Below are 16,020 nucleotides of genomic sequence, written 5' to 3'. Positions count from 1 at the left end.
TTAAAGTGCTTAAAAAAAAAGATGACAGAGAATTCTGCCAGATAACTAGATATATAAAACAAGAATCAAATGGAAATTCTAAAGTGGCAAAAGTAATAAATAAAATTAAGACCTCAACAAATGCATTTAACTACAGAAGAACAGATTTGTGAGATGAAGGCAAATCAGAAGAAAATATCCAGCCTGAGGCACAGTGAGGAAAAAAATTGTGAGAAACATAGAAAACTGTTTAATAGACACATGGGACATAGTAAAAGGAATATAACATGTAACATGAGTCCCAGAAGATTAAAGAGAATGTGGCAGTAGAACTGTTTAAAGAGATACTAATGAAGAATTTTCCAAAACTGACAACAGACATCAGGTCTCAGATGGAAGAAGCTCTACAAACATTAAGATACATTTTAAAAATATGTTTTTTTACAGTAGGCATATTTGGTTTAACTTTTGAAAATCTAAGGAAAGGAAAAATCTCAAAGCTTCCAGAGAAAGATGAAATACAGTACACCTTGAAGGAAAAAAGATACATTATCTCTAAAAGGGAAACAATGACAAAATGTTGAAAAGTAGAAAATCTTTAAAATGCTGAAAGAAAATAATTACCAACCTAAAATTTAATATCTAGCAAAAACATCCTTCCTAAACGTAGATAAAACAATAAACACTGCCACAGTAAAAGATGCAGCCTAAGAAAAGATAAAGGTATAAAACTCCCACATAATTATTCACTACAGTAATAACTCTCTGTATGACTGAATGTCTTCAAACTTGTGCTTCTGAAATGGTTTATATTTAAAGTAAAGCAGGGAGGAGCTTCAAGATGGTGGAAGAGTAAGACATGGAGATCACCTTCCTCCCCACAAATACATCAGAAATACATCTACATGTGGAACAACTCCTACAGAACACCTACTGAACGCTGGCAGAAGACCTCAGACCTCCCAAAAGGCAAGAAACTCCCCACGTACCTGGGTAGGGCAAAAGAAAAAAGAAAAAACAGAGACAAAAGAATAGGGATGGGACCTGCACCAGTGGGAGGGAGCTGTGAAGGAGGAAAGGTTTCCACACACAAGGAAGCCCCTGCTCAGGCGGAGACTGCAGGTGGCAGAGGCGGGGAGCTTCGGAGCCACAGACAAGAGCGCAGCAACAGAGGTGCAGAGGGCAAAGCAGAGAGATTTCCGCACAGGATCGGTGCCGACCAGCACTCACCAGCCCGAGAGGCTTGTCTGCTCACCCGCCGGGGCGGGCGGGGGCTGGGAGCTGAGGCTCGGGCTTCGGTTGGATCCCAGGGAGAGGACTGGGGTTGGCTGCGTGAACACAGCCTGAAGGGGGCTAGTGCGCCACGGCTAGCCGGGAGGGAGTCCAGGAAAAGGTCTGAAACTGCTGAAGAGGCAAGAGACTTTTTCTTGCCTCTTTGTTTCCTGGTGCGCGAGGAGAGGGGATTCAGAGCGCCACTTAAAGGAGCTCCAGAGACGGGCGTGAGCCGCGGCTCTCAGCGCGGACCCGAGACGGGCATGAGACGCTAAGGCTGCTGCTGCTGCCACCATGAAGCCTGTGTGTAAGCACAGGTCACTCTCCACACCGCCCCTCCCGGGAGCCGGTGCAGCCCGCCACTGCCAGGGTCCCGTGATCCAGGGACAACTTCCCCGGGAGAACACACGGTGTGCCTCAGGCTGGTACAACGTCATGCCGGCCTCTGCCGCCACAGGCTCGCCCCGCATCCGTACCCCTCCCTCCCCATGGCCTGAGTGAGCCAGAGCCCCCGAAGCAGCTGCTCCTTTAACCCTGCCCTGTCTGAGCAAAGAACAGACGCCCTCAGGTGACCTACAGGCAGAGGCGGGGCCAAATCCAAAGCTGAACTCCAGGAGCTGTGCCAACAAAGAAGAGAAAGGGAAATCTCTCCCAGCAGCCTCAGAAGCAGCGGATTAAATCTCCACAATCAACTTGATGTACCCTGCATCTGTGGAATACCTGAATAGACAACGAATCATTCCAAATTGAGGAGGTGGACTTTGGGAGCAACGATATATATATATTTTTCCCTTTTTCTTTTTTTGTGTGTATGTGTATGCTTCTGTGTGTGATTTTGTCTGTATAGAATTGCTTTTACCATTTGTCCTAGGGTTCTATCTGTCCGGTTTTTTTTTGTTGTTGTTGTTGTTGTTTTGTTATAGTATAGTTTTTAGAGCTTGTTATCATTGGTGGATTTGTTTTTTGGTTTGGTTGCTCTCTTTTTTTTTTTACTACTTAAAAAATGTTTTTAATAATTATTTTTTATTTTAATAACTATTTTATTTTATTTTATCTTCTTCTTTCTTTCTCTCTTTTTTTTTTTTTTTTTTACCTCCCTTTTATTCTGAGCTGAGTGGATGACAGGCTCTTGGTGCTCCAGCCAGGCGTCAGGGCTGTGCCTCTGAGGTGGGAGAGCCAACTTCAGGACATTGGTCCGCAAGAGACCTCCCAGCTCCACATAGTAATCAAACGGCGAAAATCTCCCAGAGATCTCCATCTCAACGCCTAGACCCACCTCCAGTCAACGACCAGGAAGCGCCAGTGCTGGACACCCTATGCCAAACAACTAGCAAGACATGAACACAACCCCACCCATTAGCAGAGAGGCTGCCGAAAATCATAATAAGGCCACAGACACCCCAGAACACACCACCAGAGGTGGACCTGCCCACCAGAAAGACAAGATCCAGCCTCATCCACCAGAATACAGGCACTAGTCCCCTCCACCTTGGAAGCCTACACAACCCACTGAACCAACCTTAGCCACTGGGGGCAGACACCAAAATCAACGGGAACTACGAACTTGCAGCCTGTGAAAAGGAGACCCCAAACACAGTAAGTTAAGCAAAATGAGACGACAGAGAAACACACAGCAGATGAAGGAGCAAGGTAAAAACCCACCAGACCTAACAAATGAAGAGGAAATACGCAGTCTACCTGAAAAAGAACTCAGAATAATGATAGTAAAGATGATCCAAAATCTTGGAAATAGAATGGAGAAAGTACAAGAAACGTTTAACAAGGACCTAGAAGAACTAAAGAGCAAACAAACAGTAATGAACAACACAATACATGAAATTAAAAAGTCTCTAGAAGGGATCAATAGCAGAATAACTGAGGCAGAAAAACGGATAAGTGACCTGGAAGATAAAATAGTGGAAATAACTACTGCAGAGCAGAATAAAGAAAAAAAAAATGAAAAGAATTGAGGACAGTCTCAGAGACCTCTGGGACAACATTAAACGCACCAACATTCGAATTATAGGGGTCCCAGAAGAAGAAGAGAAAAAGAAAGGGACTGAGAAGATACTTGAAGAGATTATAGTTGAAAACTTCCCTAATATGGGAAAGGAAATAGTTAATCAAGTCCAGGAAGCACACAGAGTCCCATACAGGATAAATCCAAGGAGAAACACAACAAGACACATATTAATCAAACTATCAAAAATTAAATACAAAGAAAAAATGTTAAAAGCAGCAAGGGGAAAACAACAAATAACACACAAGGGAATCCCCATAAGGTTAACAGCTGATCTTTCAGCAGAAACTCTCCAAGCCAGAAGGGAGTGGCAGGACATGTTTAAAATGATAAACGGGAAAAAACTACAACCAAGATTACTTCTACCCAGCAAGCATCTCATTCAGATTTGACGGAGAAATTAAAACCTTTACAGACAAGCAAAAGCTAAGAGAATTCAGCACCACCAAACCAGCTTTACAACAAATGCTAAAGGAACTTCTCTAGGCAGGAAACACAAGAGAAGGAAAAGACCTACAATAAAAAACCCAAAACAATTAAGAAAATGGTAATAGGAATATACATAATGATAATTACCTTAAATGTAAATAGATTAAATGCTCCAATCAAAAGACATAGACTGGCTGAATGGATACAAAAACAAGACCTGTATATATGCTGTCTACAAGAGACCGACTTCAGACCTAGGGACACATACAGACTGAAAGTGAGGGGATGGAAAAAGATATTCCATGCAAATGGAAATCAAAACAAAGCTGGAGTAGCAATTCTCATATCAGACAAAATAGATTAAAACACAGACTATTACAAGAGACAAAGAAAGACACTACATAATGATCAAGGGATCAATTCAAAAAGAAGATATAACAATTGTAAATATTTATGCACCCAACATAGGAGCACCTCAACATAAGGCAAATACTAATACCCATAAAAGGTGAAATCGCTAGTAACACAATCATAGTAGGGGACTTTAACACTCCACTTTCACCAATGGACACATCATCCAAAATGAAAATAAATAAGGACACACGAGCTTTAAATGATACATTAAACAAGATGGACTTAATTGATATTTATAGGACATTCCACCCAAAAACAACAGAATACACTTTCTTCTCAAGTGCTCATGGAACATTCTGAAGGATAGATCATATCTTGGGTCACAAATCAAGCCTTGGTAAATTTAAGAAAATTGAAATCGTATCAAGTATCTTTTCTGACCAAAACGCTATGAGACTAGATATCAATTACAGGAAAAAATCTGTAAAAAATAGAAACACAGGGAAGCTAAACAATACACTACTTAATAACCAAGAGATCACTGAAGAAATCAAAGAGGAAATCAAAAAATACCTAGAAACAAATGACAAACACGATGACCCAAAACCTATGGGATGCAGCAAAAGCAGTTCTAAGAGGGAAGTTTATAGCAATACAATCCTACCTTAAGAAACAAGAAACATCTCAAATAAACAACCTAACCTTACACTGAAGGCAATTAGAGAAAGAAGAACAAAAAACCCCCAAAGTTAGCAGAAGGAAAGAAATCATAAAGATCAGATCAGAAATAAATGAAAAAGAAAGGAAGGAAACTACAGCAAAGATCAATAAAACTAGAATCTGGTTCTTTGAGAAGATAAACAAAACTGATAAACCATTAGTGAGACTCATCAAGAAAAAAAGGGAGAAGACTCAAATCAATAGAATTAGAAATGAAAAAGGAGAAGTAACAACTGATACTGCAGAAATACAAACGATCATGAGAGATTACTACAAGCAGGTACATGCCAATGAAATGGACAACCTGGAAGAAATGGACAAATTCTTAGAAATGCACAACCTTCCGAGACTGAACCAGGAAGAAATAGAAAATATGAACAGACCAATCACAAGCACTGAAACTGAAACTGTGATTAAAAATCTTCCAACAAACAAAAGCCCAGGACCAGATGGCTTCACAGGTGAATTCTATCAAACATTTAGAGAAGAGCTAACACCTATCCTTTTCAAACTCTTCCAAAATATAGCAGAGGGAGGAACACTCCCAAACTCATTCTATGAGGCCACCATCATCCTGATACCAAAACCGGACAAAGAAGTCACAAAGAAAGAAACTACAGGCCAATATCACTGATGAACATAGATGCAGAAATCCTCAGTAAAATAGTGGCAAACAGAATCCAACAGCACATTAAAAGGATCATACACCATGATCAAGTGGGGCTTATCCCAGGAATGCAAGGATTCTTCAATATACGCAAATCAATCAATGTGATACAACATATTAACAAATTGAAGGAGAAAAACCATATGGTCATCTCAACAGATGCAGAGAAAGCTTTTGACAAAATTCAACACCCATTTATGATAAAAACCCTCCAAAAGTAGGCATAGAGGGAACTTACCTCAACATAATAAAGGCCATATATGACAAACCCACAGCCAACATCATCCTCAATGGTGAAAAACTGACCATTTCCACTAAGAGCAGGAACAAGACAAGGTTTCCCACTCTCACCACTATTATTCAACATAGTTTTGGAAGTTTTAGCCACAGAAATTGGAGAAGATAAAGAAATAAAAGGAATCCAAATCAGAGAAGAAGAAGTAAAGCTGTCACTGTTTGCAGATGACATGATACTATACATAGAGAATCCTAAAGATGCCACCAGAAAACTACTAGAGCTAATCAGTGAATTTGGTAAAGCAGCAGGATACAAAATTAATGCACAGAAATCTCTTGCATTCCTATACACTAATGATGAAAAATCTGAAAGTAAAATTAAGAAAACACTCCCATTTACCACTGCAACAAAAAGAATAAAATATCTAGGAATAAACCTACCTAAGAAGACAAAAGACCTGTATGCAGAAAAGTATAAGACGCTGATGAAAGAAATTAAAGATGATACAAATAGATGGAGAGATATACCATGTTCTTGGATTGGAAGAATGAACACTGTGAAAATGACTCTACTACCCAAAGCAATCTACAGATTCAATGCAATCCCTATCAAACTACCACTGGTATTTTTTACAGAACTAGAACAAAAAGTTTCACAATTTGTATGGAAACACCAAAGACCCCGAATAGCCAAAGCAATCTTGAGAACGAAAAACGGAGCTGGAGGAATCAGGTTCCCTGACTTCAGACTATACTACAAAGCTACAGTAATCAATGGTACTGGCACAAAACAGAAATATGGATCAATGGAACAGGATGGAAAGCCCAGAGATAAACCCACGCACATATGGTCACCTTATCTTTGATAAAGGAGGCAAGAATATAAAATGGAGGAAAGACAGCCTCTTCAATAAGTGGTGCTGGGAAAACTGGACAGCTATATGTAAAATAATGACATACACAAAAATAAACTCAAAATGGATTAAAGACCTAAATGTAAGGCCAGACACTATTAAACTCTTTGAGGAAAACAGAGGCAGAACACTTCATGACATAAATCGCAGCAAGATCCTTTTTGACCCACCTCCTAGAGAAATGGAAATAAAAACAAAAATAAACAAATGGGACCTAATGAAACTTAAAAGCTTTTGCACAGCACAGGAAACCAGAAACAAGACGAAAAGACATCTCTCAGAATGGGAGAAAATATTTGCAAATGAGGCAACTGACAAAGGATTAATCTCCAAAATATACAAGCAGCTCATGCAGCTCAATATCAAAAAAACAAAGAACCAATCCAAAAATGGGCAGAAGACCTAAATAGACATTTCTCCAAAGAAGATATACAGATTGCCAACAAACACATGAAAGAATGCTCAACATCATTAATCATTAGAGAAATGCAAATCAAAACTACAATAAGATATCATCTCACACGGGTTAGAATGGCCATCATCAAAAAATCTACAAACAATAAATGCTAGAGAGGGCGTGGAGAAAAGGGAACCCTCTTGCACTGTTGGTGGGAATGTAAATTGATACAGCCACTATGGAGAACAGTATGCATGTTCCTTAAAAAACTAAAAATAGAACTACCATACGACCCAGCAATCCCACTACTGGGCATATACCCTGAGAAAACCATAATTCAAAAAGAATCATGTACCACAATGTTCATTGCAGCTCTATTTACTATAGCCGGGACATGGAAGCAACCTAAGTGTCCACTGACAGATGAATGGATAAAGAAGATGTGGCACATATATACAATGGAATATTACTCAGCCATAAAAAGAAACGAAACTGAGTTATTTGTAGTGAGGTGGATGGATCTAGAGTCTGTCATACAGAGTGAAGTTAAGTCAGAAAGAGAAAAACAAATACCGTATGCTAACACATATATATGGAATCTAAGAGAAAAAAAAATGGTCATGAAGAACCTAAGGGCAAGACGGGAATAAAGAGGCAGACCTACTAGAGAGTGGACTGGAAGATATGGGGAGGGGGAAGGGTAAGCTGTGATAAAGTGAGAGAGTGGCATGGACATATATACACTACCAAATGTAGAATGGATAGCTAGTGGGAAGTAGCCACATAGCACGGGGAGATCAGCTCAGTGCTTTGTGACCACCTAGAGGGGTGGGATAGGGAGGGTGGGAGATGCAAGAGGGCAGAGATATGGGGATATATGTATAACTGATTCACTTTGTTATAAAGCAGAAACTAATACATCATTGTAAAGCACTTATACTCCAACAAAGTTGTTAAAAAAAATTTAAAAAGTAAAGCAGTATTAAAAGTCAGAAGTTTAATACAAAGAGATAGAATGCTTAGAGACCTCTTAATAATACTGAAAATAAGCTGGAAAAATTGCAGAGCTGTGCAACTAAAGCTCTGGGGAAAACAGCCAAACGAGCAGTGCTGTCCAGTGTTCCTACACCACAGGCTAGGCGTGCATACCACTCATCTCTACTGCTGAGGGCTGCCATTAACTTTCACATTAGACTTCACCTAAATGTTCAAGGTCAGTCAGTGTATTGGGTTCTATGCTTACACAAAGCGAGAAGTATTCAATGACTGCTATCTATTTGATAACACAGCAAATAGTGTATTCTCAGGATTTTCAGTAGTTACTGGAATACACAATAGTGTATTCTCAGGATTTTCAATAGCTCACTTCTCCTTTCTCTGGTACTGTTTGCCACCTCACTATCATGAAGGTAGCGGCTTTGTGAGAAAAATCCAGTACACACAAAGTAAGGCAGAGTAGAAAGACTGAGAAGCCAGAGGTCTGATCCAACTACATCTAAAGGCCAAGGTTCCCACAGTGTTAAGGGAGGGGAAAAGAATCCTATGAAATCCTACCTTGCCCAAACTTTTTTTGCTTTTTTTGGTGGGGGGGGACAGCTGTTTTTAGGAGATATTAAGAAGGCTTTGGGAGAAAAAAAGGGAGAGTATCAAGGTCTAATGAATTCATGAAATACTGCATATTATACTCCCCTCTTGGTGATTCACAATACAAACACAGGCTAAAACTCCAAAATGCCTCTCTGTAAGGAAAATTATTTGTTCAATTCAGCATTTCCCAAACCTATCTGACCATTTAAAAAATGAACTATCTGTTAAAATCACTAATGTGATCTCCTAAACACAGTTCGGAAAAAAGAAATGACAAGCTTTTATGCTCCACAGGTACTTCTCTTGAAGCTTTCCCAACTTAAATAGGATAAACTAGGGTTGCCTAGTAGAAATGCCATCCTGCAGCATAAGTTGTTTAAAAAATTTGTTTTAATTGCCTGCGTTTTATTCATCATAGCAATAGGTAATAAAAGTGCTAAATATATCTAAAAACACTCTAGAATGGATTATTGATAATACTGATGGTGAAATACAAAGAAAGGCCCTTATTACAGAAAACTAGATGTAATCAAGAGCTGAATTTGCCTTGTGATGTTCAGGATTTACCTTTAGTTTATACGATAATTTTATTTTTTTAAAAACTCTAACATTAAGAAAAAATGTTTTAATTTCAAATCTGAAATACTCTCCTCTTTCCTACTGAAGTAATTGTTTTTACACTACAGTTGTTTCTCAATGTCAACTTTCTTAGGAATCAAGTTAATAGTACAACTGAGTGTATCTACTACCATCAGATGCACTGAGTTAACCAAGAATGATAAAATAGGGGAAAGGAGACAAGACTCAAAGTAAGTCACCCAAAAGATTGGTGGTAGGTGCAGGCAGGAAACACACTACATACAGATCAAGTCTCACTACAGGAGAGGCATAGATTCCAAAGGTTTCTATGTGATATAGTGGAGTAGAATTTTATGCATAGGTTAGTCTAAAATACGTAAGGAAGACAGAAATTACCCTAGAGAGTAAATGTGACATTTTCAGATGTCACAAATTGGCTTGCTATGCTTTGAAATGATCTGAACATACTATTTTTTTATTAAAACAATTCCAAGAAGAAATAGGAAACCAATTTCTTACCTGCCAAAGAGACTATCATGAACAACATAGACAGAACACACGCTGAGATCTATTAATCCTTTTGGTTTTGTAGCTCGTTTTTCACTTTCAAAATAAATAAGTTGGGCATCACTGCCCTCTAAGATAAAATATAAGTTTTTCCACCTTTTTCCTTTGCCTGTTAAAAAAAATTGTTTCCCCTTAGCCAAATAATGAACTATGAAGTCACATATAGTAAAATCATAAAAATTATTGTTGCTAAAAACTAAAAATTAAATATATTTCAATTTTTATTCCAAAGCTTAAATAACACCAATCCTTACAAAATGAGAAAATGTCTGTAATATATCTGTAGAAAAATATCTTTTGTTATATTGCTTGCTTTAATGAGTCACCAAGTAAGTGACAAGGGTACCTTAACAGTATGTTTAGAGATGTCATTATGATAAAATCTTTAAAATTCTTGCTTAGGATTCATTCTTTTCCAGTCATGAGAAAAAAAACTCTTCTACTAATCATGTACCCCTCAATGCCCCAACATTTCTTAATGCCAAACTGAGGCAAATACGTAAAATAGAAACATCAATACTATGAATGTGCCAAGTGCCAAAAAGAATTTTCTCTTAAAAAAAAGTTATGGGGTAGAGAGGGGCTCAAGAATCAGATACCAACTTATTAAATACGTATCTCAATGATAAGTTTTATGCCCAAAATTTACAATGCTTCTAATAAATGTTTACAGTAAAATACTGAAATTGAATCTTTAGTCTTAAAAGTTTCACACTTACCTTTTTTTAGAAGATAACCTTTTTTAACAATGTTTTTATAAAAGGCATCCTTTGTTTTACGACGAATTGTATTATAAATTTCCTTGCCATCCACTGTATCATTGAGTACTTGTTCTTGATCCTGAATTTTCAAAAATACTAAAATTATTTCATGAATTCTTGATGGAAATGAAATAAAACCTACTAAACTACCAATTTAAAAACCAGATTGTCTGTCTAGACATTAAAAAAAGTTTTAATACTAAAATCTAAAATAACATAACATATATATTAAGAGATCCTTTGCTTTCCAAAGAAATTTTCAAAAAGGTGCACTTACCATTTCTCAAGAACATGGACAACTAATAAGCTTTTTTTTTTTTTGAAAAATACAGGGTTTTTTTTAAATGTTTTACAAGCAACATTGTTTTGAAAACATGAATTTGTCCCAGCATAACTGATAGATTAGAACCAATTTGAGCATAAAGCAAATTCATGTTTGCTTACGGACAATTACATCCATGAGAAACTCTATGTGAATGCAGAAAATTGCACCCAGCTGAACTGAGATGCCTAGGAATATGCAAAATACGTCTCAAAAGCCTAAAAGCCTCCCCAGCTTCACCGAGTGTTACACGCCACACCCAACCATCCACATCTGGTGTTCTAACGTATCTGATTTCAGATAATCCTCCTTGTACCACTTCCCGCTATTTACAGCCCTTCTGATGGCCTCTTCCAAAAGTAAACTTCAGGTCTTTTGCAAGGTAAAGTGCCTTATTTATTGTAATATTTAAATATTTCTTACCCATTTAGCATGTATAAAAACGCTACATTTTTACTAGCTTCTTATCTTTATGTGTCACTGATGAAATTTTTGAGTGTTGTACCCTTAACCCCCCTTTTTCCATAATCCTGTGGTTTTTATTGCATGATTTCATATAACACCGTGACTTACAGGAATGCATGTGTGTTAAATGCTAAATCCTTGCCCCCCTCCCCAAGTAACAAAAAGAATTACGATGTCAGGAAGAATACAAAGAGAAGAGTGCCTTTATAAATGATCTTCCCAAAATAAGTCAATCTTCGATATTACCATCAAGGTCCAATGGACCCAATTTTAGTTTTTCAGTGTCTTTCTTGAGCAGCTCTTACTATTTGCAAGAATTAATATTTTATGACTTTGTTTTCTTAGAGACTTATGGATCCAGCTGATCGTTTTATAAATCTAAGATACGTTATGGGATTTTCGCAAATCATATTTTTCCTATATCTTGAAACACTCTGCTATTTCATCATCCTAGGAACCATTTCATCATGACTTAACAATTATTCTCAAGTATGCCAAAGAGCAGGCAAGAGCATTGGCAAACCACAGCACATGGACCAAATCTAGCCTACTGCCTGTTTTTGGACATAAGGTTTTACTGGAACACAGCCATGGCTCATTCCTTTACATACTGTCTGTGGTTGCTTTCACACTACAAAGGCAGAGTTTAGTAACTGAGACAGAGACTGAATGGCCCACAAAACCTAAAATGTTTATTATCTGGTCCTTTACAGAGAAGTTTGCCAGGCCTTGGTCTAGAGGGTGATGCAACAGTGAAATAAATCATCTCTATTGCATCACCCTTTGGCATTTTTTCCCGTGTGGCCAACTATTGCAGCATCTTTCAAAAAAGTATAAAAGGCCATCTTTGTTGTATTTTTATTAGTTTTCATTGAACACATAAGAAAATTCAGAATTCTTAATTTTCTGATCATAATAGCAAAGAGAAAAAAATTGACAAAGAAAGATGCTTGACAATTATAAAAAGACTCAGATGATAAATGCAAAGAAACAGCAAGACTCTGGGATCTACTGTGATGATAAAATTGATTTTGATAAGCAAAATCTCAGACTATCATTCTTCAGATGGTAATATCCTTGGTGAATTTTCTCAAACTAAGAATCGCTGAGTGAATGATATATTTCTAGGGGAAAAGAAATATAGTGCTCTTATCTAGTTAGTGATTCAATAGGAAGGACATCATCATGCAATAATTTGTAACAAGAATCTAGATTATCCTGTTTCCTAAAAGGAAATGAGGATTCTTTAAATTTTTATGATTGTGCACCAAGATTTTACTCAGTATGATTTGTAAATGGACAAAGGTTACTAGAAGGAAACATATAATGTAGAAATTTAAAAATTCACCATATTGATCATTCTGATGTTTATAAACCTAAACATAAAAATGTATTACACTTATGAAGCAATAAAGACTGTACTATCCAACAAAATTATGAACCATCAAAGTTTTCAAAAGTATTGCAGTTGATGATGCAAGAACAGCAAGAAAGAATCATAAACTAGAACCCAGTTGAAATATATTTAAAATCTGGAATCAGTACTGTATTTTGACAGTAAAAATGTAAGAAGAACCAGAGTAATCATAAGCAAGAACTTATAAAAGATGTATCTGAAATTTAGATTTACAAGATGGATATGTTCCAAGTCCGTGCATGACAGTGGATGAACAGTTAGCTGCCTTCTATTTCAGGTATGTAACCCTTTATAACCAAGGAAATATGGAACAAAAATTGGGGTTTGCTACATTTAAATTCTTATTAAATTTTCTAATAAAGTTTTTTTGTAATAAACCTTTATTCTTACTTCTACAAATTATTCAGAAAGTGACTAAGAATATAAAAAATTTTAAAAGATACATTACACCCAGATGATAAATAGTGATGACTACCTCCCTAGTTGTATAGATTTGTGCTTACCAGTCTTTATTACAGTAGTGATACTATTTACTATTAGGTGCAGAATGGGGCACATTTGTAGTTCATTATTTAAGACATATTACTACACTAACATTTGGATTTAAATATCTGATTTCAAGATAATCTATATAAGTCTTTCCTACTTATTTTAAGATAGGGGCTGATCAACTGATCTGTAACTCCTACATTAGAAGACACTACAGGCAAGGACACAACCTCACGGTCCAAGTTCTAGTAAATTACTGGATGACAGTAGGGAAGGCTTCTCAGCCTACTCTTTGTACACGGTTCTGAAGAAGGAAGTCTTGTATATTACTCCCCAAGGGAAGTAGATAATCTGACGGGTGAGAGTCTAACAGCCACTGAAGCAAGCTTTTGCATAGCGGTTAGGTGTGCAGCCTCCTGTAACCAGACCTCAGTTGTAAATCCTACCTTTGTCACGTTATGGCTAAGAAAACTCACTTAATAAATTAATTCAATAAATGTTTGTTGAGTGCCAGGTACTGTTCTAGTTCTTGAGATACATCAGTAAATAAATCAAATATCTTTACCTCCAAGGAATTTATATTCCAATGAAGAAAAGAGATAATAAACATAATAAGCAAACTGTATTGTATGTTAATAGGTGGTAAGTGCTCTACAGGGTAGGGCAAGTAGCAGCAATAAATAATGTGTACAAGTAGGTCTCAATTGTGAAGCTAATTTTTGAGCCAAATTAGAAAGAAATAACAGTGAGGCGAGTGGATATTTGAGGGAAAGTCATTTTGAGCAGAGTGAACAGCTGGAACAAAGATTCTAATGCCAAGATCCTGGCATATTTTTTAAAATAGCAGAGAAGCCAGCGTGAGTGGAGATGAGTGAGAGAGAAGGATGGTAGAAAGCGTTCAGAGGACCACCATGGGATACCACTCTAGGGTTTTGCATGCCACTGCAGGGACTCTGGCTTTTACTCTGAATGAAATGTAGAACACCTGTAAGTATTAAACAGAGGCGTGAAATGGTCTGACACATTTTAAATGGACCCCTCTGACTGTAGTGCAGTGTTAAGGGGGGGCAAAAGTAGAAACAGAGAGATGAAGCCAGATTCTGGTGATGGTTGTATTCTAGATATATTTTGAAGGCAGAGACAGCATGATGTTCTTGACAGTTTGGATACAGAGTGTAGGAGAGAAAAAGAAGAGTCAAGGATGACTTGATGCCTTAAGTAATTTACTCTCTGGTTCCAGTTTCCCTATCTGTAAAATGGGCATAATTACAGGATCAACCTCATCAAATTGTTTAAAAAGTTAAATAAATTAATACATATAAGAAACAGTGCTTAAAACACAGTGCTCAAAAAATGTTAGATATCAATATTTTTAGTGTGGGGTGCATTGTCTCAAAAGGCTCCTTCTTTTCCTCTAATTTGTCTGAAGTGTTAGTTCCACTAAGTGAGCATACCTAGCTAGGACTCTGCTCTTTCTCTTCCAGCATCTTACCCGGAGTGGGAGTATGCAGGGTCACCTCAGGGGGAATGAGACGATTCTGCTAGCTAATCACTTTTACATTAATAAAAGGACATTATTAGCCTTTGGGTTCTCTAATAGTTAGAATCCTGCTGGGAAGGATAGGTAAGTGTTATGATTCTCAAACTTCTATTGTAACCTACTTTTACTCCAGGCCCAAAATAATTGACTTCAAATAGCATTTAATGGTTTTTGTGAAGTAATCAAATTGCTCTGTAATCAGCATCAGTTATTTCTGAAGTATTCAAAGCATTAAAGGCACTTTTGCAAATGACAATAATCTGAGGTTTGTTCAGTTATGAAACAGTAACACAAGTAAGAATGAGGCTCACTGTATATTTGAAGTAATTCTTAAAACTATCTTATAACTTAAGTATAAAGTTTAAGTTTACTAGATGTCAAATGCTATTTTTCCAACTGTAAAAAATTATATTAGAAAATTCTAAGCATAAATTCAGGATGGGAAAAATGCATGACTCAACTTGTGGGCCAATAAAATAAAATTTGTTGACTTAGGAAACAATTTAAAATCATCATTAATTCAAACAGCCAATGTGAATCAGAATTCAGGATATAGCAATGGGACTGAGTGGCAGGATCTGTCATTTGTAGGTAAAGGCACCTCTGATCCCTAATAAAAAGATCCTAAGCTGTGGTTTCTAGAAAGCACATACCACACTATGTGGTTTTAAAAAAAATTGGTCAAAGTCCGCCAGAACTGCCAACAAAAGTGGTACATCATTGCTAACTACAGATACTAGGAGGGTGTCAACAAGGAAGTAAAACTTGAGATGGATCTTAAACTTGCAGGATTTAGATAGGCAGAGAGGAAGAAACTGACATGGAGACAGCAACAAACACAATAAGACACAGTAGTGATAATTCAGAGGATGAAGTGAGTGCTTCCTGCTGGAGAGGAGCTATTCATTCAATTAATATTGATTGAATACCTAATGCCTAGTACTATTCTAGGCACTAGGAATACAACACAAAACACTTGCCCTCCTGAACTTTATATTCTACCAGAAAAGCATGAGGAAGTGAAGCAAGATACATTAAAATGTGACAAGATGATGATTCTTAAATTTATATTAAGCATCAGAATAATGATGCCCCCCCTTCAGCAGCTGCAATGAATAGCAGGCTATAACCATCAGAAACTAACTTGTTCGGAGGAGGAAATATTGAGAAGCTCGAGACACTACAAATCACTGTGAAAGTTTAGGTTTTGGGGTACCCAAAACCTCTCACAATCCTTCTTTATGTCCCTAGAATATCACTACCTCCATTTTCCACATAGGAAAATTCTTAATCAGTCTTTTGAA

General features: G+C 37.2%; 1 protein-coding gene across 1 annotated transcript in view; it reads right to left on the bottom strand.

The window, feature by feature from the left end:
* The window catches only part of RASA1 (RAS p21 protein activator 1), a 111,113-nt gene that overhangs the window by 24,251 nt on the left and 70,842 nt on the right, over positions 1–16,020 (bottom strand). Inside the window, exons 10-11 of the mRNA XM_059916729.1 lie at positions 10,442–10,562; positions 9,675–9,831 (exon numbers count right to left, since the gene is read on the bottom strand). Coding sequence (XP_059772712.1) covers positions 9,675–9,831; positions 10,442–10,562 — 278 coding nt within the window. The remainder of the gene's footprint in view (positions 1–9,674; positions 9,832–10,441; positions 10,563–16,020) is intronic.

Source organism: Balaenoptera ricei, chromosome 3 (assembly GCF_028023285.1).
Source record: "Balaenoptera ricei isolate mBalRic1 chromosome 3, mBalRic1.hap2, whole genome shotgun sequence".
Classification (NCBI taxonomy): Eukaryota; Metazoa; Chordata; class Mammalia; order Artiodactyla; family Balaenopteridae; genus Balaenoptera; species Balaenoptera ricei.
Note: the sequence above shows the minus strand (reverse complement) of the source record. Positions and strands in the feature narration are given on the sequence as shown.